This window comes from Pectinophora gossypiella, chromosome 17 (genome assembly GCF_024362695.1).
Source record: "Pectinophora gossypiella chromosome 17, ilPecGoss1.1, whole genome shotgun sequence".
Classification (NCBI taxonomy): Eukaryota; Metazoa; Arthropoda; class Insecta; order Lepidoptera; family Gelechiidae; genus Pectinophora; species Pectinophora gossypiella.
Window position 1 is genome coordinate 11,763,502 of NC_065420.1, and position 25,802 is coordinate 11,789,303.

Consider the following 25,802-nt stretch of genomic DNA (forward strand, 5'->3'; position numbering starts at 1 on the left):
ATATACAAGCCAGTAAAATAGAGCAGTAGCTTGCGTGCTAGTTACCGGCACGTGGATACATTTGAAACCTAAACTTGTAAACAGGAGGGTTAAAAACGCTACATCAAAGCAATTCATCTAAAAAAAGCAATATTGCAATTTTACATTTGCGCATACGTATAAAAGTAAGTGCGCAATGCAAACAAATGTCAAATAGCAATATTACTTTTTTTAGATGAATTGCTTTGATGTGGCCATTTTAACCTCCCAGTACGTCCTAAAATCAAATACCTAGTTAATGAAACATTTAGGTACATTAATATATAGATTGATTTTTTGTTTGTAGGTAAGAGTGTATGTTACATGGAAGTTAAAATTTCAAGTCTGTATCTCTGTCTATATTTGTGTGTCTGTATGTGCCTATGTATGTATGCGTCTGTCTCTGTGTGTGGCTGTGTCTGTATTATATTTGCGATTGTATGTGTTTATGTCTGTATGTGTCTATGTATGTATGTGTCAGTCTCTGTGTGTGTCTATGTCAATATGTATCTGTTTCTGTATCTGTCTCAGTATGTGTCTGTGTCTGTATATATTTGCGTTTGTATAATGTTTATGTCTGTATGTGTCTGTTTCTGTGTGTGTTTGTGTCTGTATGTATCTGTGTCTGTATGTGTTTGCGTTTGTATGTGTCTATATGTCTGTATGTGACTGTCTCTTCATTGTTAATCCATAATTATATTATGTTTTTTTTTAAGTTAATAACTTACCTAATAGCAACAGGCTCGGACGTAATTATTTCCCTTATCTTCTCACACAAGAATGTTAGTATATAGCATATTGAATATATCTCCGGCCAAGATGGCGTCAGGTCCATCTTTACTAATACTGTATATGTAAACATCAATAGGAACAATATGTAGGCAATCTGAAACAAAACACACGTGTATTTAAATGAATACTCCTTTTCTTTTCTTTGTACGATTTATTAATGGACCACAAGGTATTTCCTTCAGTTCATCCTTTATTAATAGATAGGTACTGAGTAGAGAAAAAAACCATAGGGTATCGATTAACGCTTAGTTGGAAATAGGACAGGTCAAACGTAATGAGTGAGAATGACTATGTTATTTATAAATCATTCATAACAGCACGGCATGATTTTAGTTTCTAAAGCACCCGTGCTGAGCTTCTGTGCTTAGGGAAACTCAACTAAGACGGCCTCCGTGACCCAGTGGTTGAGCGTTGGGCTCACGATCCGGAGGCCCCGGGTTCGAATCCCGGTGGGGACATATCACAAAAATGACTTTGTGCTCTAGTTTGGTTAGGACATTACAGGCTGATCACCTGGTTGTTCGAAAGTACGTTCAGCCGTTGGTACCGGTTACTAATTACTGATGTAAGTATGTAGTCGTTACGTGGGCCATGTCAGGGGCCTTTGGCGGCTCAATGATAACCCTGACATCAGGGTTGATGAGGTTGGTTATAGATCTTACAACCCACACGATAAGAAGAAGAAGGGAAACTTAAAAAGAGAAAATTTAAATCGGTAAAATTTCTCACTCTGACGGGACTCACTCGTCCCGGCTGCGTAATTAGAAATGCTAGTTCAATACGTCCCCGCCGGTCGAGACGAACTGGAGTAATCGGAAATGAAAATTGGGGTAGTCAGAGATATTGTTTTTTTGACGTGACTTATTGTTGGTTTGCCGCAGATGACATTAACTACTTGGCCGGATAGGATAATCACTGTCAATTTCCGCCTCTGTTGTATATGTTGTTCGCGACATTATGATTGTATAAACTTCTAGAACCTTGGTGAACTTATAGAGGAGTATTCTTACACCCATTAACACTTTTAAGGACACAGAACAAGGGTCACCGGTAGATTCTCTCAGCTCAAGATAAGAGACAAATATAGCTACAACGTCATAAAACGTTTTACTGCTTCAAAGCCGTAAAAGGCTTCCAAAATTGAAGTGGAACTTACCGAGTCAGCCCAGAACTTCGTTATAGGAGCTGTGAAGAACTCGTAGATCTTCTTCCTGAGCCTCAGCGGCCTCATCCTCTTGTCCTCAGGCGCGTGGTATTCAGGGAGCTCTCTGTATACTGGCTCCCACCCAATTTTACCCACCCGCCCATTCTGGTCAACTCTGGTCTCACATTCGGCCCCTGAGCCAATCAACGCCTGCTTGAGTCCAGAGAAAATCGCATAAATGTTACAACTACATCCAAAGGTTCCAAGATTTTAATAAAGAAGTTAGATTTTGAGTTAGAAAGTCTGTTCGAAGCTGAAAACACAAAGAGTCACAGACTTCTCAAGCACAAAGTTAAGCCCAAAATCGACAAAGCACAGTTATTAGGCATCTACAGATGTTTGGAGAATATTGACGAAATATTTGGGTAAGTATTTAATTTCCATTAAATATGCCTGAATGACTAGACCAATTTGAACATTTGTAGATACCTTCAATCTTCATCACAAACAACGACATACTCCATATGCACAGAAAACATATTATTATATATTAAATTAGATATATTGGATACAGTAGAAGTAAGAATATACAGTACAAAAAGACGACAATTCCAATAAACTTGCACATATTGAAAGCACATAAGCTTCTGAATCGGCCATAGTATAAAGATAGTAGATACAAAGATATGTTTGACTTCACAGCTTTTGGAGAAGTAACAGCAAGGCATCTTCATATAAGCGTGATACATATTAAGTATTTTGTGTGCGTGTGTTGAACAAAACTGTAAATACTCAGTCGTTTAAAAGTGCTCGAGTGGTTTAAAATGGCCACATCGAAGCAATTCATCTAAGAAAGCAATATTTAAAATTGTCTGATTGTGAATTGGCAAATGTCAAATTGCAATATTGCTTTCTTAAATGAATTGATTTGATGTAGCCTTTTAACCCCCTGGTCGTTATTAACGATTGTAATATTGGCGTTGGTATGAAAACTATAGTACGCACACGCCTTTATGAAGATAACTTTGATGTATTTTTTAATATATTGCAGATACCCATTGAATGCGGACGAAAAGACGTTTCTCAAGAAGTTACTCGTTATACTTCACCTCAGATTTTCGAATAAAGTAACATTGTAACGTTTGTTTAATTAATATCATCGCGTCAAGGTTTAAGTAGTCGTAAAAGCTTGAACGAATTCAGTCGTAAAAATCAAAATTTTATAGCAAGTTCGTCCGAAATGCTCACTGTGATTAATTAAATTCGTGCTACAATATTTGGGTCTCACCTTCATTCGTTAATTTTGTTCAATGACGTAACATTGTCTGTGATATTAGATTCTTGAAATAATTAAATTTGTGTGGTATTTACAACCTTAATTGTGTAATAAGATTTTATGAGCATTTTCGGTATTAGGTGTGGTTTTTACCTGCATACTTTCCGAAATGACTGATATTAATCTAGAAGCGCCTCAGTGGTTCAGTGATTGGGCGTTTGGCCTTACGATTCGGAGGCCCGGGGTTCGAATCCCGGTGGGGACATGTCACAAAAATCACTTTGTGGTCTCTAGTTTGGTTAGGACAGAACACGCTGATCACCAGGGGCCTGTTTAATAAAACTTACAATTGTAAATTACAACGACAATTTGACGTGATCACACACTCCGCAATGTACATCAAATTGTCATTGTAATTTACAATTGTAAGTTTTATTAAACAGGCCCCTGATGTCCGAAAGTAAGATGATCCGTGCTTCGGAAGGCACGTTAAGCCGTTGGTCTCGGTTACTACTTACTGATGTTAGTGAGTAATCATTACATGAGGCATGTCAGGGGCCTTTGTCGACTCAATAATAACCCTGACACCAGGGTATGGTGGTATTCCACCTCACAACCCACACGATAAGAAGAAGATCTAGAAGTTTTAACTTTTGTCGCTAGCCATGAAAGACAAGCAAAGGAGTTGCAAAGGAAATTGTTTCATTCGGTCGATATTTTTTTTATCTTTTGCTACAAAATGTTCACAATTGTTTAACTATAATAAGAATTTACTTATTTCACTAGAACTTAATCATATTACTTACGCATTATGAACAAGTACCGTACTAGAGAATCGCCGAGGTTGATAAAACAAAACTATTATAATATTTATAACGTTCATAAATGAATGTTTAAGTGTGACATGAGTCAGTGAACCGAAAACTTCCGGGAAAGGAAGGTAAAACGCTAAAATCCAAGGTGAAGCATAAATGAGTGCCGCAGCCTATAAAATCGAGAGAGGAGACAGGAGGGAGTGGTATTAAGAAATACAAGACCAGGAGTCAACGTTAAAAATGTCCCTTTAGCCGTGTACAGTCATGAGCAATATAGTATACCCACTTTAGGACTCTGTCGCACTAACATATTTGACATTTAGTGAGACTTACAGTTCAATTTGTCAAAAAGTTAGTGTGACATGGTACCAAAGTGTATACATATTAATGCTCGTGACCGTACGTAACTGTAAGTTCGTAACTAGTTTCGAAGTAAACATAATTAATTATTCTTTGTTCGAAACTGGTTTCGACACGAGAAGTATTTTCCCGTATTTGAAACCGCGGTTTTTATATTCGTAACTAATTTCGAAACAAGGATAATTATGTTTACTTCGAAACTAGTTACCAACTCACAGTTACGTACACGGCTGAAGGGAAAAATGTCATCTGATTTTGTATGAAAATATCGAAAATCTATTTTTATATACGTGTAGTTATTTACAGTCGTTCCCCTAGCATTATCCTGTTTTCACAGGGTTCACTAACTTAGTATCTTATCAAAATAAATGCTCTAACTTTTTATACTTTAAATAGGCAAGTACTACTTGGTCTAAACATGAATTGCCTTCACATGTTTGAATACCACGTTGCTCTAAACTAACTATAAAAATCATGAATAAAAATATAGGTATGAACTAAAAATTATATGAACATTTTTTTGACGTGACTTATTGTAGTTTTGCCACATATGGCGCTAACTACTTAGCTGGACAAATATGACATTCACTACGACAAAATCTAAATCTACATCTCAAAATGTAATAACCATTTTTTTACTATTTAATTAAGTCTATAGATAGAAAGACTAGAGTCTTTGACACAAAATTTATGACTATCATCATCTCTTTAGCGTTATCCTGTTGTTCACGGGGTCCGCTTACTTAAGATTTGACAGGTCCAGGTTTTTACAGAAGCGACTGCCTGTCTGACCTTCCAACCCGCGTAGGGAAAACCAGCCTAATATAGGTTAGGTCACATACCTCTGAAATGCATTTCTCGGGAATGTGTGTTTCCTCACGATGTTTTCCTTTACCGCTGAGCACGTGATAACCATTTATGATCAAAACATGAATTCGAAAATTATTGGTTTAGGCCTGAGCTGGGATTCGAACCTGCGATCTCAAATTGAGAGTCAAGTGTTCTACCAACTGGGCTACCACGGCTTCTTAAACACAGAAAAATATCAATCATTAGTAATTTTCAATACAAAATCAGATGAATTTTTGTTCTTCGATTCCTGGCTTATGAAAGCTTTTATAGAAGCTGAGAGTCACCAAAAGGTCGTCTTTGTCACACGTAATACGAACACAACTAGGTGTATATGTGCAGATATTGTGCAGTAGTTACAGGGAAAGGAAACCTGCGGGCTTAGCACCGTAAGCAAGCGACTCTTTCTCGCCGCGACAGAGATCATCTGTCTCTTTCAGTGCAGTACTGTGAGAGAGTGACGGGTGACGTATGACACGGCGAGAAAGAGTCGCACACTTACGGTGCTAAGCCCGCTGTAGCCTTGTTCTGTGGTAAAATGAGAACAGGGGGGTTAAAAACGCCACATACAAGCAATTGGTCTCAAAAGCAATATTGCAATTTGCCATTTGCGCTTATAAAAGTAAGTGCACAATGTCAACAAAATGTCAAAAAGCAATATTGCTTTCTTAAGTTAATTGCTTCAATGTGGCCTTTTTAATCCCACCAGCTGTTAAATGTGTAATGTTATAATTGATAAGTACATTATATACAGAAGATTGTTCCACGGAAGAGCTGTGTATGAAAAGGTTTTATTAAAAACAGATTTGAAATTACACAATTTCAAATCTGTTTTACTGGGCACACACCCATGGTAAAAATATCGGGAGAGAAACTAGTGAAAAATGCCGTCAGAGAGAAAATCTGCGAAAGTATTTTGTGAAAATCTCTCAATACGTAACCAAGATACGTTTCAAGGTGCCTACAGAATTGAAATGCATACATAATTACTTTTTCGTAACATATAACTGTTTTGTCACGCGAAAGTTCTTCGAGCTCTACGAATTTTTTAATTAATTAATCAAATTTAAATATTGAATAAATACACTTTTGTTCTTTTTAAGTTTAATTTATATCACTATAGATAAAAATACCGGGTTTTCTGCGGAAATACGCATGAGTACTTATTATGTATGTGTACTTAAAATATCATAAACATTCAAAACAAAGAATAGTGTAACAAACTAAGAGAGTAGTGTAATATTCGTATCCGTGACACATTGTAACATGTAATGTAACATTTATGTCTGTAACAGCACAACGTGTAACATAACATCTGTGACAATAACATTTTATATGTAACATCGTATCGTGTTATGTTACGTGTGTGTTCGTATCACATCGACTTTAAAGTTAGTCTACCTTATTGGGTTTACCCGGGAGGGCTGTTTCTACCTTCGTAGATTTACCCTGCTGTCCCGGGGGAATGATCTTCTTGATCGAGAGGGTACGCTTCTTCACCAAACCAAGCCCGACCTATGTTAATAATAGTTATTTCACACACCGTAGTTATGAGTCGTAACATAAGCATTGCTGTGTTAGGTTGAGACCCCCCACCTCAATTCGATTGAGTGTTATGGTGATATTTTTGAATGGATAATTAATCTAGGCGTTTAAACACTGACGTAGAACCTTAGCCCTGGGATACGGGTGAATACCTCAACGGTTGCAGAGGCGGAGATGGGAGCCATCGGTACGGCAATGCTGAACGGAAGACGCGAGGCGCAGGGACTGTAACCTGGAACCTGACAGAGGGCAGCAGTAACTGTTAGTACTTTTCAGAGGCGGAGTACAGGAGTCCTAGTACGGCTTTGAAATAGACTACTCTGGGCGCCATCCTACTCGCGTCAGAGTACTGCGGGATGGAAGGCAAGAGGGAAACATTGCTCTATGTTTCCCTAAAAAAGTAGCGTGGAGAATGCTACACTGACAAGAGCGTGGCTCTTAAATTAGTGATGATGAGGTCATGGGGTTGGGTACTTAAATCAATCAATCTGATAGTCAATAATCATATCAGATTTTCTGATATATTAGTTAGTACCTATCATTATCACCGCACAGCTTTTTTTTTTCATTATATCCCTAATCTATATACGAGTACATGGTTTGAATGATGCCGTTAAACCACAGAGGTTTGTCTCAGCACCCATTCGTCGCATTAATACAGAAAAAAAATAATATAAAAATACAGAAAACATTGAAAAGAATCATATGGACACACACAGCGCACTGTCGTACCGAGTAGGCATAAATGCCAATCAATGCGGCGTACTTTGTATACGAGCTAAGACTGTTCGAACTAAAAAGTCACTAATGTGAAAAGTTTGACAAAGAAAACAGCAAGTGTAATTAAAAACTTTAAATTTCTTAAAGTAGAATGTCGTATTATATTCGATATAACAATTAATTTAAAATTAAATACACCAAAAAAGCAGAAGATATATTCTGAACTAAAAAAATGTGTAAAGAAAACACCTCTAAAATTTTAGCGAGGGATGAAAAGGTTAAGGGCTCTAGATGGTTTGACAAAATATTGACAAAGTTAACAGCTGACTTCACATTTACTCGTCTGTCAACGAATATAGCGATAGCGAGGCTCACATCATTTTCAGCAGAGTTGTTTTAATATTTACCGTAACTATATAAAAATAAAGTTTATTTTCAATCACATAAAACATAAACATAAAATCATAAAATCACATAAAAAAAGAAAAATCTGTTTTTTTTCACATGTCTTATTATAGCTTTGCCTCGGATGGTATTCACTAATTGGCTGAACAAATTGGCCAAGGAAAGTCATCTAAAATATCACCATAAACACCCTTCAGAATTTTAACATTGTCGATAAACCCGTCACCAAAATAAAATAAACATTCAAAACTGTGTTAAAATTATACATTGTTTTAAGTTTACGCGGTTATTATCATAATTAAAACACATAATAACGGGTTCTTACCGCGTTTAAATGGGGATATGAGACTCCCGATATTTCATGAATCCCGTGATCATGGCACTTGCAACAGTGTCGAAATATCGGGAGTCTCATATCCCCATTTAAACGCGGTAAGAACCCGTTATTATGTGTTTTAATTGTGTTAAAATTAGTCACAGTGTATTTACACTGTCGGTGAGAAACAAAAAATGTATTCTAAGTTAAATGTGGTCAAAGAAAAAAGCTTGCAGAAGCGACTAAGTTTTTACCTCTGCGTCCGTTGGGTCTTTGGTACTTCTGTCGTCCTCCATGCTTTCGTTTTCCAAGTGTTCTTCTTCTGTCTGCGGCATCAGTTGGAGCTCTTCCTTCGACTTGAACTCCAGTTGCAGAATGTAGAGTGGACACAGCAGACTCAGAATTACCTTGAGACATCAAAGCCCATGTGGCCGACTTGGTCGAGGCACTCACTTTACTTAAAGCGTCATGCTACGATTAACTAGTCGAAATACGACGTCGATTATACGCATAGTAAAATAGCAATAAATGATAATAGAGAAAGCTTTTTTAATGGGGCAAAATTGAATAGTAAAATTAATGAAGACAGAGGTGTAAAAATATCTAAAGACCAAGAAAGTAGCAAAGAGTTTAAAATTGTAATAAACGTTCAGTGATAATTAGTTGAACAGTTTTAAGCCTTTAGAGCCGTAAAAAGTCTTAAAAGTGATCAGCAAATTTTAATTATTTGAACAATATCTCAATTAAATCTTTCGTAACAAATAATTCAGAGGTTATTGTATAATCGACGTCTTTAAACGCATGCGGATCAAATAAAGCTGCTCATTGACACACAGACATCGCATCAACTATAACCGTTATAACTCGTTACTTTCTTGTCTATGTTAAAAATAAAAACGTTATTCAACTAACATCGACTCTACCGTGCGCTTTTAAGTCTGTGCGTTAATAAGATGGAAAAAATTAAATGTATTTTTTTTCTTTGAGTGTCTTACTTTTAGGTTGGTGTTTTTTCGTGTTCTGAGTCCGCCCATCCATAGGTCGGCGAGGATGATTTGTGAGCATGGATGGGCCAGTAGGGCGCGATGGTTGGCTGCCACGGCGAGACTGAGACACGTCTGACCAGACCAGTTCTGAAGTTCACATGTAAGCAATTGCTGGGCTTGATCATCATCTTGACGGTAGCAGTAATCCAGTAACTCCAGCGCTGCAAAGAAAACAAAAGATAAATTTCTTAAAAAAATTAAACAAAAGAACAGACTCAGGCTAGGCTATCAGTTAAACTAACGCATAGAATCAGGGGCCTGTTTCATAAAACTTACAATTGTAAATTACAACGACAATTTGGTGTTCATCACGTAGCTAATATCAACTGAGAATCATGGTCTGAAACAATCCTCAAAGTTTTCGTTACGATGTCACTAACAACCTGTATACTTGATTTTAAAGATTCCGGTATTATGTGTTTCATTAAGCATTCATTTACTTATTAAGTAAGTAAAGTAAGTAAAATGTTTATTTTTCATAAGAAATACAGAAGATATTGGTACAATAAAAACCCTACAAAACCAATTCCTCGGTTTGTCTGTGGGAGTGGAGTTCTCTTAATGTTATTGTTTCAAGATACTTACAGTTAACTTACAGCTAAGAGATCTATTGCATAAGATGTTTAAATAAAGATTTACTAAATTTATTTATATTGCACTCCTGACGTATGTCGACCGGCAGCATGTTGTACAGATGCGGTAATATATCTCACCTTTGGTCTCGAACTCCTTGCCATAATGTCTGAGCTCCTCATATACTTCTGTCTCCATGTCATCTTCAGCCGCTTCATGGGCCATGGCTTTGTACAACTTGCAGGCTACCAGGGACTTCGCTAACGCCTCCTCCCCGTGAGTCCACATTAGCAGCGCCATCTGGTGTCGCTTCGTCAGGACTGCCCACATCTAGTACAAGAAACGTAGTGTCATTAAAAACATATTTTTTATCTGTTCTTCTTCAATAAATGACCGACCTCATAAACTCTGGTATCAGGGTTGCTATTGAGCTACCAATGGTGACATGGCATATACGCAACGACTACATACTTACTTAAGTAAATCGTAGCAAGGACCGACTGTTTAACGTGCCCTCCGAAGCAATAATCTTACTTTCGGATAATCGAGTGATCAGCCTGCACTGTTTAGGAAATTGCCAAACTAGGGATCGCATAATCATTTTTGTGATATGTCCCCACTAGGATTCGAACCCGGGGCCTCCGGGTCGTGAGCTCAACTAATGGACCAAGAAGGCCGTTACCAGTTATTTTCCTAGGTTCCTAAAGGTATGTCGATAAGTAATATAAATTCAGTTAATGCTTATGCTAGGAAAAATAATAAAAATAAAAAAGTTACGCATTTAGTATTTATGGCATACGTATACATAAATTATTAAGTTACACGCAGAGAGTTAGTGATATCCTCGATCTTGGCTATTGACACTAAATCTTAGGCTTTAATCAATCGTAATCAATAGTCAATGAACTTTTCTGAGCTCAGGTGAAGGGCAGGTGCTCAACTTGCGATGGATTTACCCCTGACTAGCCTAATTGAGAATATAGCCGTGAATGTATGTTATGCTATGTTAACTTTTAAATGCGAGTTGAAAGTTTTAAAATTAAATGGAAACGTAGCTCTCGCTACGGTAGTCGTAGCTAGCGTTACGCCGTAGTAGTCCACGAAGCCTACTTACTACACTACACTAATTTTTTGTCTGGATTTCCTATCAAATGATGGTTATTTAATTATTCATCATTACTAATTTAAGAGCCACGCTCTTTTCGGCGTAGCATTGTCCACGCTACTTTTTAGGGAAATATAGGGCTGTGGTTTCCCTCTTGCCTTCCGCCCATAATTACTACTACTACTACTTACTACTACTTTATTAAACGTCAAAACACGAAATTATTATGGAATTTGTATAAAAAACGTGATAAAATGTCTGACTTATTATTACGTTTTAATTTATTGAAATTCATAAATAAGTTAAATCGAAAAAAAATAATGTTTTTCGTTACTTTTAGATCTGTCTTTATTTAGTAATCAATTTCATAATTTATATTGAATCTAGTACACGATCCAATGGCACGGAACCCTACGTGAGCGAGTCCGACTCGCACTTGACCGGTTTTAAAATTGTAAACGAGTCCCAGGAAGTCAAACAGAACCGCCGATCGCTGTTAAAATATTGACTTGTGCGTTTATATTTCATATCCGATGTTGCACTAAATATTTTTGTTTTTTATTGTAAACAAAGTAAGTAAAGTAAGCAATTTTTTTCAGTAGTTATTTATTATGTACACTGAAATGACGAAAGTAGGACTGACGAATGTAAATTATTCAAAATAAATTATCGTATCAACGTGAAATATTATTAAATATAAAATTATTGTGGTGAAAGTCAACAATTTAATAAAAGATGTAAGTGCTTTTTTTTAATTCTTTCGGGTTATGCGACAGGTGAGTGTATTGTACCTTTCTATATGGTGGCAATTATATACGATAGTATATCAAGGGTTTTTAGACTTTTAGGGATGACACCAGTTGAGGATATTATTATAATAAAAAAAAAGAGGAGCTCGGTGGCGCAGCGGTAAACGCGCTCGGTGTGCGATTGTTGAAGTTAAGCAACTTTCGCAAAGGCCGATCATAGGATGGGTGACCACAATAAAAAAAGTTTTCATCTCGAGCTCCTCCGTGCTTCGGAAGGCACGTTACGTCGTTGGTCCCGGCTGCATTAGCAGTCGGTAATAACCACCAATCCGCAGTGGGCCCGCGTGGTGGTTTAAGGCCCGATCTCCCTATCCATCCATAGGGAAGGCCCGTGCCCCAGCAGTGGGGACGTTAATGGGCTGATGATGATGATGATTTTCTAATCTAATGTAGCCTACAAGGTCCCACTGCTGGGATCTTCCATTTTTCGCGGTCCTGTGCCTACTCCGGCCAGTCCCTCCGGCAAGCATCCAAGCCTCACGCCATCTCTAGTCGTAAAGCCTATTTCATAAAAATAAAAAGTTTACTTACTAGAAGCTCATTGAAGGGGTAGTCGAACAGCGCCATTTCAGTAGTGACTGGCATGAACCCAGTGATAAGTGACAGGCCCCCCGCGTTGTGACGGGTGAACGACGCACTGTTACGGTGGACATTCACACTCTTGTTCATCACCTTCGCGTAGATCGGACGGAACTTGCGTCTAGTGTAGTAGCACCTTAACAAAATACATATACAATTTATTATTTATTTATTTTTTAAATTATTTTTGTGGTACTTGTAATTCATGAAGGCAGGCGGCCTTTTGTTGTGGAATATACACTAATTAATACACAATTACACACCATGTTTAACTTTAACAAAAACATTGAATAAAGAATAATACTACGTGTAAAACGGTAATTCTCCGCCCCGCACCAATTCGAATAGGGCGCCAACCTCACCCCTCTGGGTCTTACTTTAGTTTAAATGGCCGTAAGCCGCTAAAGAGTAAGAAGGCGCGCGCAGATAGTCTGTCTCGCTCTGCGTATGGAGTGTCCAGGATACGCCCAAAGGTCGACTCGACTGCCTTCGTGACTTGCAAGAACTACACAATATCAAATTATTTGTATACTTAATACAAATTCTGCCGTTCAATTTCAGCGACACTTATGGAGAAAAATGAAAATAGAATAGAAGAAAAATACGTTAACAGTAAAATTATAATAGTAAATCATTAAAAGTTTTTAATATTATCGAAACGAAGTAAATATCCGCCTGTCTGTCATTAACAGTCTTCAGATTGGTGATATCGTAGAAATGTTCAAAAAAACAAAAATGGTTTTCAACCAAATCACAGTCCGTAATATTGGCATAACAAACAGAAACCAATTGACATGGTCACTTGTTTACTTTATAATGATAATCCAGCTATGTTACATATTGATTCTTAAGTACAACGGCACATTTATGACATACTACGAATACTCGGTAAAAGACACCAAATGTTACAGCCAACCTGAAACCTTCTTAATATCAACTGAAGATCCAAAATTTCGAACGCCAGACAAGAGCATATTCTTCCTTGAGACCTCTTGTACTGGAGGTCTGAATTCTAGACAGGCGTGTGCTGTTGAAACAGCGGCTAAAGCAAATCCTGACTGGGAAATCAAAGTGCTTTTCACAGGACCGTTGACAAGTACATATCGAAAAGGCATCGCTTTCCAAACACTAACTTCAATGCCAAATATACAGTTTGCAAGAATAAACCTTACAGAATTTACAGAACGAACGCCTGTTGAAAAGAGACAGTTAGATCACGTTTTGAAATTGAGCCATTACCCAATGATTCATAGTTCTGATATTTTGAGGATACTAACGTTGTATAAATGGGGTGGTATATATTTGGACCTGGACGTGATCGTGATGAAGTCGTTCAACAATTTGCCAAGTAATTTCGTCGTGAGGCAAGGAGGCGGCGAAGTGGCTTCGGGCATACTGGCGTTTGGAAATGATGAAATTGGGAGGAAGTTTGTCGATGTTGCTACAAGGTATCTATGCTATGCTAATCCTTAGCACTTTTTTATACACTGCTAAGATTTGACATTCCTACACAATTGATGTTCCTATACATGCAACTATAACTGCTATAACATAACGCTGGGCACAGACCTCCCCTCAATCAACCGGAGGGGGTATGGAGCATACTCCACCACGCTGCTCCAATGCGGGTTGGTGGAGGTGTTTTTACGGCTAATAGCCGGGAACAACGGCTTAACGTGCCCTCCGAAGCACGGAATCATCTTACTTTTTCGGACAATCAGGTGATTCAAGCCTGAAAAGTCCTTACCAAACAAAGGACAGTCTCACAAAGTGATTTCGACAATGTCCCCATCGGGAATCGAACCCGGACCTCCAGATCGTGAGCCTAACGCTCTAACCACTAGACCACGGAGGCTGTTAACTAAATAATAACAAATCTAAAACTGACGAAAAACATTAGATTTTTTTCTATTGAACTTATTTTATGAATTTTAATCAAGTAAAACGTAATAATAAATCTGACATTTTATCACGTTTTTTCTAGGTGCTTTTCATATAAATTCCATAGTGATTTCATATTTGGGCGTTTAGAAAAAAGTAACTGATTTGACGGGTTGGAAAGTAGCCTAAAACATACTATTTACGAAATGTTCAAAGAAACTTGTATGAAAAACTTAAAGTATTGATGTCATCAATAAACTTAGGTCAAATCGAAGAAATAGTCCTACTCATTGTTATTTAATCCTTGATTATAATTCGTAAATAAGACAAAAAGAGAAAACTCTAATAATGACTTTGTATTTTGGTCATTTCGTTCTGGCTTTTATGTCTACTCATTTTTAAAATATATTTCAGACAGCTACAAAGCCTGTTCCAGCCGTGGTCATGGTCTGGGAACGGGCCAGATATGATCCTGCGCACGCTGGAAGACTTATGTGACACGCCAATTCTCACGAAAATGTCAGATAGCACTTGCAATGGTATGTTTATCTATCAGAATCTACACTAATCTCTATTACCTCCTAAAACAAACTAAATATTAGTGTAGATTCTGAGAGCATGTGCAGAGGCACATCCTGAACCGGTATTAAATAAAATTTCTTCACATTACTCCCTTTGAGATATCCCCACTACCACTCACTCGTTTCAAGGCAGTTCTTCAAAACTAGTTAAAAGGGCAATATAATGTAATGTAATGTACGTAAATTACTTATATTCAGTTTTAAATTTTAAGTACTTAACAATGTAAGTACTTAGTAATGTATTAATTTAAAATTTAATTGTAATGTTATATCATTTCATTTTACATTACATTACAAATATTCACAAATGAGTCTTAACTAAGTACATGGCAAATGGCTACCTTCTCGCTTAAAACGGTTTCTTCCTGACAAGCATAAGGCGAGGAAATATGACTTGGTTATTGGTCTTTTCCCTACCAGCTAATAAGTAAATTTTATTTTATTTTTTATTGGTGCTAATTCCTGTAAACACCATCTAATTTTATTTTAAGTTATATCTGTCATTTTCTTATCCGCCGAAAAGGAAAAGGACGGGTAATCGACAAGCATAAAATTTGTGGAACATACGTCAATTTCATGCACAAATCTAAAACAACCGTCTAAAAATTTTACATTGGCCAATAACCCGACAGAATTATGTTGACAGCACACGTCAAATGGTTTGCATACCAGCGAGATACCTTTTTGATTCGCCCGGGTTATTCATTCATTTACTCATTCTTCCTAAAATTAAGAGCTGTCAATCATCCGTCCCTTTCCTTTTCGGCGGGTAAGAAATTGACAGGTATAACTTAAAGTAAAATTAGGAGGTGCCTGCAGGAATCGGGGCAATTATTTTGCTTCTTCTGTTACAGGATTTGAAGTGTTCGACATGAAATATTTCTTCCCGCTTGACTACACAGAAGTAAACTATTACTTTATTGATTCTGATGTCAATGACAGCGATGCTTACATGCATCATGTTTGGAACGCTCTCAGCAGACACAAAAGGATACGTCAAGACTCATTGTATTCAAAACTTGCGAAACAGTATTGCCCTATAATATTCAACTTATACGGAGAAGAATTTGGGTCCTAAATGAGACTTGAGCACTTTTACTACAACAGAGACTAACAATACTCATCCCCCTAGCATTATCCAGTCACACCAAACCGGTCCGCTTACCTAACCTGAAGATTTGACAGGTCCGATTTTTTACAGAAGCGACTGCCTGTCTGACCTTCCAATCCGCAAAGTGAAAACTCTCTCTGGAATGTGTCTATAAAATGAACATAGTCTTTGTATTGGGAGAGAATACGACGTAGAGGTAATCGCCTGCCAGCGTTTATGCGGCAGCGCACCGTTCTAAACAGCGGGTAGGATCGAGCATTTGTATAAAAAAGCACACTGTGACGCCATAGTCAAACGTAATAAAATTTCGGACATATTATAACGTTTTCCTTGATTAAAATCATAAATAAATTAAGTAAATAGAAAAAAGTGTTGTTAGTTTTAGATCTGTCTTTATTTATGTATAACATAATATAACAACAGCCTCCGTGGTCTAGTGGTTAGAGCGTTAGGCTCACGATCTGGAGGTCCGGGTTCGATTCCCGATGGGGACATTGTCGAAATCACTTTGTGAGACTGTCCTTTGTTTGGTAAGGACTTTTCAGGCTTGAATCACCTGATTGTCCGAAAAAAGTAAGATGATTCCGTGCTTCGGAGGGCACGTTAAGCCGTTGGTCCCGGCTATTAGCCGTAAAAACACCTCCACCAATCCGCATTGGAGCAGCGTGGTGGAGTATGCTCCATACACCCTCCGGTTAATTGAGGGGAGGCCTGTGCCCAGCAGTGGGACGTATATAGGCAGTTTATGTATCTTTGACCTAGGACACTACACAATTAGCTTAGTTTTCAGTAAAAGCAAACGAGTAAGAATATACAAGATTCAACTTACCTATAAGCACCCCCCATAAGCTTATTAATAACCAGTCCAATATCGTGCAGGGTGTAGATGTATCCTCTCGGCAGATGGGGCCGGACGTCTCTCAGAATGTATCTCAGGGTATTGCTGGGCCCACTCTTGGTGTTGTACAGCTCCTCCAACCGTGGGATGGTCAGGAACTTCCTCATGGACACTCCGTTCTCGAGCAGCAGCTTCACGAAGTCAATGCGGTCGTGTTCTAGAGCCTGCATCATCGCTTCGTCGAGCGCACCTGGTGAGGAAAACGTGTGATTAGATGGATTAGTTTGTTGTAAAAACTCTTTATTAGTAAGGAAATTGGATGATTTTTTTTAAATTGTTCTTTCTTGTAATCCTGTCTGCCTAAAGCCTAGGTAATAAAGCTCTTTTTGCGTTACTTTTGTGCCTTTTTACTGCCGGAATGTTCCTACTTTGACAACCTGGGTACGGCAAATGTGCCGTGATCTGACAACTTCAGTAATGTGTGTAACGACCTCCGTGGTCCAGTGGTTGAGCGTTGGGCTCACGATCTGGAGGTCCTGGGTTTGATTCCCGGTGGGGACATATCACAAAAATTACTTTGTGGTACCTAGTTTGGTTAGGACATTACAAGCTGATCACCTGATTGTCCGAAAGTAAGATGATCCGTGCTTCGGAAGGCACGTTAAGTCGTTGGTCCCGGTCACTACTTACTAATGTAAGCAAGTAATCGTTACATGAGCCATGTCAGGGGCCTTTGGCGGCTCAATAATAACTCTGACACCAGGGTTGATTAGGTTGGTTCTCCACCTTACAACCCACACGATAAAAGAAGAAAACTGAAGTTGTCAGATTTAGGAATTTCTGTGATAAATCTTCAGGTTAGGTAAGTAGACCCAGTGAAAACGGGATAACAATACAATACAAGTATACTTTATTGCACCAAAATAAATAAACGAAACTTAACTAGAGGTACATGAAAAATAGCGGCCTTATTGCTTAAAGCGACGATCTCCGTGGTCCACTGGTTGAGCGTTGGGCTTACGATCCGTAGGTCCTGGGTTCGATTCCTAGTTTGGTTAGGACATTACAGGCACATTATATTCAAAACCAAACATTATTAAATTGACATTTAACCTATTCGTAATCAAACTTCGGTACAGCATTAAGAAAGAGTCAGCTCTTTTAGAAAGAACAGATTCGAGTTGGATTTTTCAATCAGATAACTTTCAACTAATTGGATCTCTTCTAAGAAGAGAGGTTCTTGTGGATAAGTTACAAATGAGACGACGAATGGGGTCAGTCGTTTCTAGATAAGAAATGAGAAAATAGTGGCACTTTAGATCTTTGAAGCGATATCGATAGGTTAAAGTATCTTTAACAGTTCAAGATTTGTTTTAAAAGAACTCAGAAACTTGCAACAAAATCATCGTCATCTCTTTAGCGTTATCGTTAGCGTCTTTTAAGTTTTATATATTTCCTCGCCTTATCGCTTTAAGCGATCTTCTTCTATGGTGTGGGTTGTGAGGTGAAGTACTAACCTCATCAATCCTGGGGTTAGGGTTACTATTGAGCCGCCAAAGGCCCCTGACATAGCTCGTGTACTGACTATGTACTTAGGCATGGTATAATCAGAACACCAGGAATGCTCAAAACTGACAGCTAGCATTTCAAGGTTAGCCCAGCTGACGTCATCCGACCCTGCGTTGTCATTTCGTAAAAAAAGTTACCCACGTCACACGTCCAATGTTTTTAATTTACTTTGCAAGGAAATTGCGCGGCGTGAATTATATTGAGCGCTTCGACCAATAGCCGTTTGACGTCCATCTACGAAGATAGCTTTCGTATCGCTTATGGTCCAAGTGCTCGATATAATTCGCGACGCGCGCGGCGCGGTTGTCACGCAGACCCGGCTGGTCTTCTTATAGCATGTACTTAGGTAAGCACATCAGTAAGTAACCGGGACCAACGGTTCGTTGCCCTCCTTAAGTTATGCTGGAAAATTAATACCAAAGACACAATAAAGAAACGATTCCTATAGCTTCCATTCATTGCAATATTACTTTTCATTGTTGAAATAATAATTAAACAAATTCCGAGAACACGAAAACCAGTTTCAATTTAAATTACAGACAATACTTCAAAATAATGAAAACAGCCGGTCATTAGTTTACTGAGCAAGGCTTAAAGGCTCGCACACACAGAGGCGGTTATAAAGCCGGTGTTGGCAACACAAACACGCGCGCGCATGCGCGATGCAACAAAAAGAAATGACAGGAGCATGGTATAAGAAGACGGTATGCTCAAAACTGACAGCTAGCATTTCAAGGTTACCCCAGCTGACGTCAACCGACACTGCGTTGCCATTTTGTAAAAAATAAATTACCCACGACAAATGTTTTTATATTTATTTTGAAATTTTTGAACTTTTAGTAAAAAATTTACGTACAGTTTTAATGATTTTTGTATATGTGACAACTAATAGTAATTTAATTCATTAGTCAGTTATTCACTTAATTTTCGATAATAAAATTTACGTCCTTGGAATGTCGGAGATACCAATTGAATGGTAACACTTACGCCATCAATGGGCTAGCAATGGCCGCTTGTCATAGGATTGAGCATACCTGGTCTTCTTATACCATGGACAGGAGCGCCGCGCCCCGCGGACACTCCCAGTTCTCGATCAACACCGCCGCCGCTACAGAACACCGCTTTTTTACAGAAATATCAAATAGTATAATAAAATATTAATATTTCTTTATCCACATTTGAAAGAACGTACCTAGCCTGTGTAATGTATACCTATATTGATTTAGAAGATGTGTTGCTGTTGCAACTCTTCTCCTCATAACACCTTGCGAAATGACGTAGATATAAAAATGTTAAATTGATAAAAAAAACCTTCAACAAGTTTATCCATGATAATAAAGTTGAATAAATGATTCTGATTTCTGAGCACGCAGGCTTTCAAAAAGGTAAACTTAATTTCAACTTTAGATTCAGCAACAACTTACTTTAAATTCCCGTTTTATTTACGCGAACAAATAGAGCGATTTTCGAATAATAACCCTTTGGGACCGATGTAGTTTGAACGGATTTTTTTAAGGGTTGAACCACCCTTGCTTGAGTTGTCAATTGGGTCGTGTACCAGGTTCAAGATTAATTATGAAATTCTGGTTACTAAATAAAGACAGAGCTAGAACTAACGAAAAACATACATAAACAGCCTATATACGTCCCACTGCTGGGCACAGGCGTCCCCTCAATCAACCGGAGGGGGTATGGAGCATACTCCACCACGCTGCTCCAATGCGGGTTGCTTAACGAAAAACATATATTTTTTTAATTAAATTTATTTATGAATTTTAATCAAGACAAACGTAATAATAAGTCCGACATTTTATCATGTTTTTCTATGACGTCAAACTGTGCTATTTTATACAAATTCCCCAGTAATTTTGTGTTTTGACGTTTAGTAAAAAGTAACTGATTTGACTAGTTGGAAACTAGCCTATTGCCGGGCGAACTACCTGGTAAATAATCATGTTTGAGCTATGTGGTTTTAACTGATAAATGGTGAGTTTTTATAGTTTTATTTACAAGTGAACGAGGGTTGCAGGTTCGAAAGGCATAGAATTCACAAATGACATGTTTAATAGCTCTGTCTTCTACTTTGTATTGACTCGGATTATATTTTCAGCAAGGTGGAAGATGTATATTTAATTCGGACGGGTTATACGTTAGTTGGCACAGTTGGCTCGGCCATTATAGACGGCGATACCTATCACGTTGGTCTAACAGATAGGTCGGTGAGGTATGGGTACTTAGTTCATCTTGCGATGGATGTACCTCCGACTACCCTAATTGGTATATAGTTGTGAGCTTACGTTCGTTAGCTTAATGACGATACATAGATCGAAAGAATTTCGCATGGATAGGAGGAGGACCCGGTGGTGTAATGGTTAACACGCTCGAGTCCTGGCTTGGCAGGAGCTGCGGGTACAAGTCCCGTCGAAATCACATTTTTTTGATTAAAATTTTCTCTTTGAAATCAGAAATCAGAATCATTTATTCAACGTAATTATCATGGATAAACTTGTTGAAGGTCAATGTAACATTTTTGAATTTACGTCATTTCGCAAGGTGTTATGGCTGAGGAGAAGAAATGACAAGAAACTGCAACAGCAACACATCTTTTAAATTAATGAGGGTGCATTAAAAGTTATTTAATAAATAGAGGAACACCAGACATTTGATTAAATTCCAGACATTTTTATCATTTAGGTAATCATTAATCTTATAATATGCTTTTTTACACAAAGTAAGCTTCACTCACGTGAAGAGAAAAAAAGAAAAAATAAATTTATTTTCTGACAAATTTAAAATAATTTATCTGCTATTTTATTGTAAAAACGTATACATAACCCCAAAAAAGATGAATTTAATTTACTTAATCTAGAATTTTGAATAGCAATTTTATTCTTATTCCTTGTATTGTATTGTACATATGCCTTTTACAGTTTCTCGGAAGGAGAGATACATTTTTGTGACTTTAATCACGGGGTAAGTGCTAATAAAACAAAAATCATTACGTTAGTGAGGTTGCGGATTGGAGCATTTTTTGGCTCGGCTTTCTGATTCCGCTGAAGTTGCAGCCAAGTGATAACCCTAAAAGGGCTCATTATAATTCAACAGACGCGACCGATGAGTGCGCGTCGAGTGTGTTTACACTGAGCACACCTGTCGCTTTCATTTTACGCAACGATGCTCGCCCTTACGGCTTTTACGCTTCGCTCTCGGGTTAACGCGCGACGATTCGGCCCCAAAAGTGCACGACCTTTTGGGTCCCAGACCTTTGTACAATAACCTCCCTTTATAGCGACAACCACGTAATCGCCTTTACAATACAACACATACATACATACATAAACTGGCGCCTATTTCCCACCGAGGTAAGCAGAGACTACTATATTTATTTATAAAGGTACATACAACATTACAGTGTAACCCGATGCGCAATATAATACAAAACTCTAAAAGCCTAAATATAATTCAAAAGTCTCATCATCTCCTAAGCGTTATCCCGTTTTCTCAGGGTCCGCTTACCTAACCTAAAGATTTGACAGGTCCGATATTTTACAGAAGCGACTGACTGTCTGTCTTTCAATCGTTACATTCAAACCTTACTCACGTTAAAATGTAATAAAGGTTCATTTATTTCTGCAAACACAATCCTTACCAGGTCGTTAAAGTTCTTTATTTGGTCAAACATACAGGATCGGAGGGCAAACATTGGCTTCATTTGGGTTCATATTACAGGAAAACGGGCACACAATGACGGTATTTCGACAAAATTGGCCGACTTGATGGCCCTTTTGATAAAAATAACGAGCCCAATTGAATTGCTTGGTCTTAACTTTTTTTTGACGTGACTTATCGTAGGTTTGCCTCGGCTGGCATTAACTACTTGGCCGGACGAATGGGAAGCGCTGACGGCTCTTACCCGGCGTCGTTTGGGAAGATTATATTTGAAAGATTTTGTGAATTAATCAAAGTAAAACAGCTTAAGAGAGATGCTATTATTCAGAGTTACAGCACTTACCTACACATTAACTTGGCAACATTCTCCGCTAATACCATCCGTGAGTTTGCGAATCCGGTTAGTGTTTCTGTTCGTTTAATTCCAGTTTACTTTCCGAAAGTTAACGTTTACAAAATCAATTAAATACAAAAATAATTCAAGCCCCGTCTCTCTCTTTATTTAAGAGCTGCGCTCTTGTCGTTGGAGTAATCGCCATTACTCCATAGATAGGGCGTGTAGAACGGTGGTTGCCCCAATCGCCTTCCGTTCCGCAGTACACCGACCAATTTCTCAATCGGTGATGTTCTAGCTAGAGCCCTACCAGAATCCATTTCCTCGGCCTCCAACCAGTACTGATACCGCTGCTGCCCGGCATCAGGGGTGCGCTTTTGAAATAGCGGCGCCTACTCGCTACGTCACAAGATCGTCATAGAACCTAAGTAGCATTTTATAGGTTACCCCGTCCCAGTGAGCTACCCACTACGTTTTGCTAATCCTGTCGCTGTTTGGTCGGGGACTGCTTATTTTTAAATTCGCAGCTAACCATCATATCCGATGGCCGTTCCACTATCGCGCTTTATTACATAATATTAAATATCTCCTATACATAAAGTTTTCATCTCGAGCTCCTCCGTGCTTCGGAAGGCACGTTAAGCCGTTGGTCCCGGCTGCATTAGCCATTATCCACCAATCCGCACTGGGCCCGCGTGGTGGTTAAAGGCCCGATCTCCCTATCCATCCATAGGGAAGGCCCGTGCCCCAGCAGTGAGGACGTTAATGGGCTGGTGATGATGATGATACATAAAGGTTGCCTGGAAGAGATTGCTACTTAGCAATAAGGCCGCCTATTGTATTGTATTTTTCTTTTGTTTTGTATTTTATTTCTTTCCTGTTTGTGCAATAAAGTATTTGTTATGTTATGTTATGAAACATAGCTGGTGGGAGTGTATGTACGGCGCGAGTGCTAATATGTATGCACTTTGAAACCATGTCAGATTATCTCTTTTGACAAATTAAACCGTAAGTCTCATTAAATGTCAAATGTGATAGTCCGACAGGGTTCTAAAGTGGAAACATGATATTGCTCATGACTGTACTATACACCTCCTACTCCTTAGGGACACAGGCGAGATGCCGTGTTACATAGACAAGAGTTCGTCGACGAACAGAAAGCGGCAGTGTTGCTTTTAGAGTGTTGCGTAGCTGTTTTGTTACCTGGCGGCCATTCCTGTCCATAGACAAAGATTTCGGAGCGGGCGATATCCACACGGTTCCATGTGAGGGCCAGAGACAGCTGCTCGCTCGCTGATAGGTGCTGGGCTCGGAAGAGAGCAGTCAGGATCACCTGGTCCAACTCCTGAACCTCCCCGCCTTCTGCGCGCTCTTGGATCCTGAATACAGTGATCTGGGGGCAAAAGAGATTAGGTTAAGAAGAGGTTTCATAACATAACATACAAAGAAAGAAAGAAAGAAAGAACCATTTATAACCTCCGGACACCACAGACACAGACAGACAGGTTCATTTCATTTAACACAGGACAGAAACCACACGGAAGTCAATAAGTACACAGAACAAAAAAACAAAAAGAAAAACAAACCAGAATCATAAAAACAATAAAAATAAAAGTTTGCATCGTAAATGCACTAACGGCCCGATCATCTGCGGTGGCGTCCGGAATATAAGGACCTCGCTCAGCATAAGTCGCGGCGTGAGCCACGACGCCGAAAGGCTATATGCCGATTGAGTTAGAGGTACAATCAAAAAGCAAAAGTTCAGTCACTGAGCCCAGCGAATTATTTGCAAACAGTGGTGAAATTATGAACCATTACATTGTTTTAAGTTTACGTGGTTATTGTCATAATTAAAGCACATAGTAACGGGTTCTTACCGCATTTAAATGGAGATATGAGACTCCCGATATTTCGACACTGTTACAAGTGTCATGATCACTCCACTCCAATCTCATCAGTCATCCCGTGATCATGGCACTTGCAACAGTGTCGAAATATCGGGAGTCTCATGTTTCCATTTAAACGCGGTAAGAACCCGTTACTATGTGCTTTAATTATGAACCATTAGTTGTCATGATTATAAAATTTATGTGTTTGTAGGTGTTTTTAGTCTATTATAGAAACGACATGTAACCAGGAGATCTTAAGTGAAACCAGTTAATTTATTACTTTGCAAGAAACTCATTGGATATTTGCAGCTTATCGTAAATCCATCGCAAGATGAACTAAGCTTTTGCTTTGCCATAAAGTTTAGTTTGGCTTTGAATTGTTTGTATAATGTTTAAAGTCATTAGAATTTTGGTTTTTTTGTACTAATTGTTTTGTATAAAAGTACTTTGCTCGTAACTAAAGCTTTCTTTTGTGGCCGCAGCATGTTGGCAACCCCAACGTTAAATTTATATTTTTTAGTGTGACAACACTTTGGTCTTCTCTGCCCTTCCGTTCTTGCTCTCCATTTAACTACTGTAATGTGAACATTTTTTTGTACGAATTTAATTAAATTCAGTGAATTTTGCCTACTTCTGGACGTTTCAATCTCAGCCTTAGCCGCAGATTACCAGCCCTCACAGCCATTAGGAATCTAACACCCCAAACCTAACAGTCTGTCATATAATAGAACATCAATATTAGAAGAAAATATACCTAACTCAACATTTAAAATATTAAAATAATAATTTACTCCAGAAATATTATACCCTGCATTCGTTCCATAATTTTATTACCATATGAAAGTGGGGATAATGGCATATGTGTGTTCCGGGTTCCAATTGTCCCCACGTGGGGGGTGTTGGGGGGTGGCTTAGGGGTGTACCCAGTGATTAAGCCGTATCACCGTAAAATGGTGACATTTTAAATAAATTGCCAAGCACTTGCTTCCTCGTTATATAGACCCTAGTGTCCATATTTTGTATTACGACTCTTTCATTTTGGAGGTAATTTCCTTTCTATAACCAAGTGAAATGGAGCTTTGACAAATTGCTTTAAAATGCCTTTGTTTCGAACATATTTTACAAGACTTTTTCTAATAATAATCTTAGAAGTGTTAATTCGAGCAAGTTTGGGGCTGTTTCACTTGTTGATAAACTGTTTGATAGACGTTTTATTCACAAAGAGAAAATTTTAATCGAAAAAAAAATCTAAATTACATCACCGGTCCATGCGAAATTCTTTCGATCTATGTATCGTCATGAAGTTAGTTAGGTAGTTTTATTGTCTACCGGATAAGTACTGGATAGGCTAGCAGTCACTTATTAGAAATTGGCGATTCAAAATCTGTTTTGTATTTTCCGTCGGAAAACTCGTTGTTTTTTTTAAATTATTTTCAATTCTATACTTTTACGATGGAAAATTCCACTTGATATGAACTCAGAATAATGAGCTGAATCATCCCTCTCAGTATTCGTTACGATATCACGTAAACCCCGTACAAGTAAGTGCAGGAAGGTGTTAGTAGTGACACTGTGATG

General features: G+C 38.3%; 1 protein-coding gene across 11 annotated transcripts in view; it reads right to left on the minus strand.

Moving 5' to 3' along the window:
* LOC126374140 (transient receptor potential cation channel trpm) overlaps positions 1–25,802 on the minus strand; it is a 323,537-nt gene that overhangs the window by 26,527 nt on the left and 271,208 nt on the right. For 8 of the 11 annotated variants that reach the window (XM_050020602.1, XM_050020605.1, XM_050020600.1 and 5 more), the window contains 9 exons: positions 23,539–23,728; positions 16,755–17,013; positions 12,305–12,488; positions 10,000–10,189; positions 9,236–9,447; positions 8,495–8,647; positions 6,952–7,038; positions 1,967–2,164; positions 747–904 (listed from right to left, as the gene is read on the minus strand). In XM_050020602.1, the coding sequence (XP_049876559.1) occupies positions 747–904; positions 1,967–2,164; positions 6,952–7,038; positions 8,495–8,647; positions 9,236–9,447; positions 10,000–10,189; positions 12,305–12,488; positions 16,755–17,013; positions 23,539–23,728 (1,631 nt within the window). Of the gene's footprint in view, positions 1–746; positions 905–1,966; positions 2,168–6,951; positions 7,039–8,494; positions 8,648–9,235; positions 9,448–9,999; positions 10,190–12,304; positions 12,489–16,754; positions 17,014–23,538; positions 23,729–25,802 lie in introns of all 11 variants that reach the window. The other 3 variants (XM_050020604.1, XM_050020601.1, XM_050020606.1) reach the window with 3 other exon arrangements.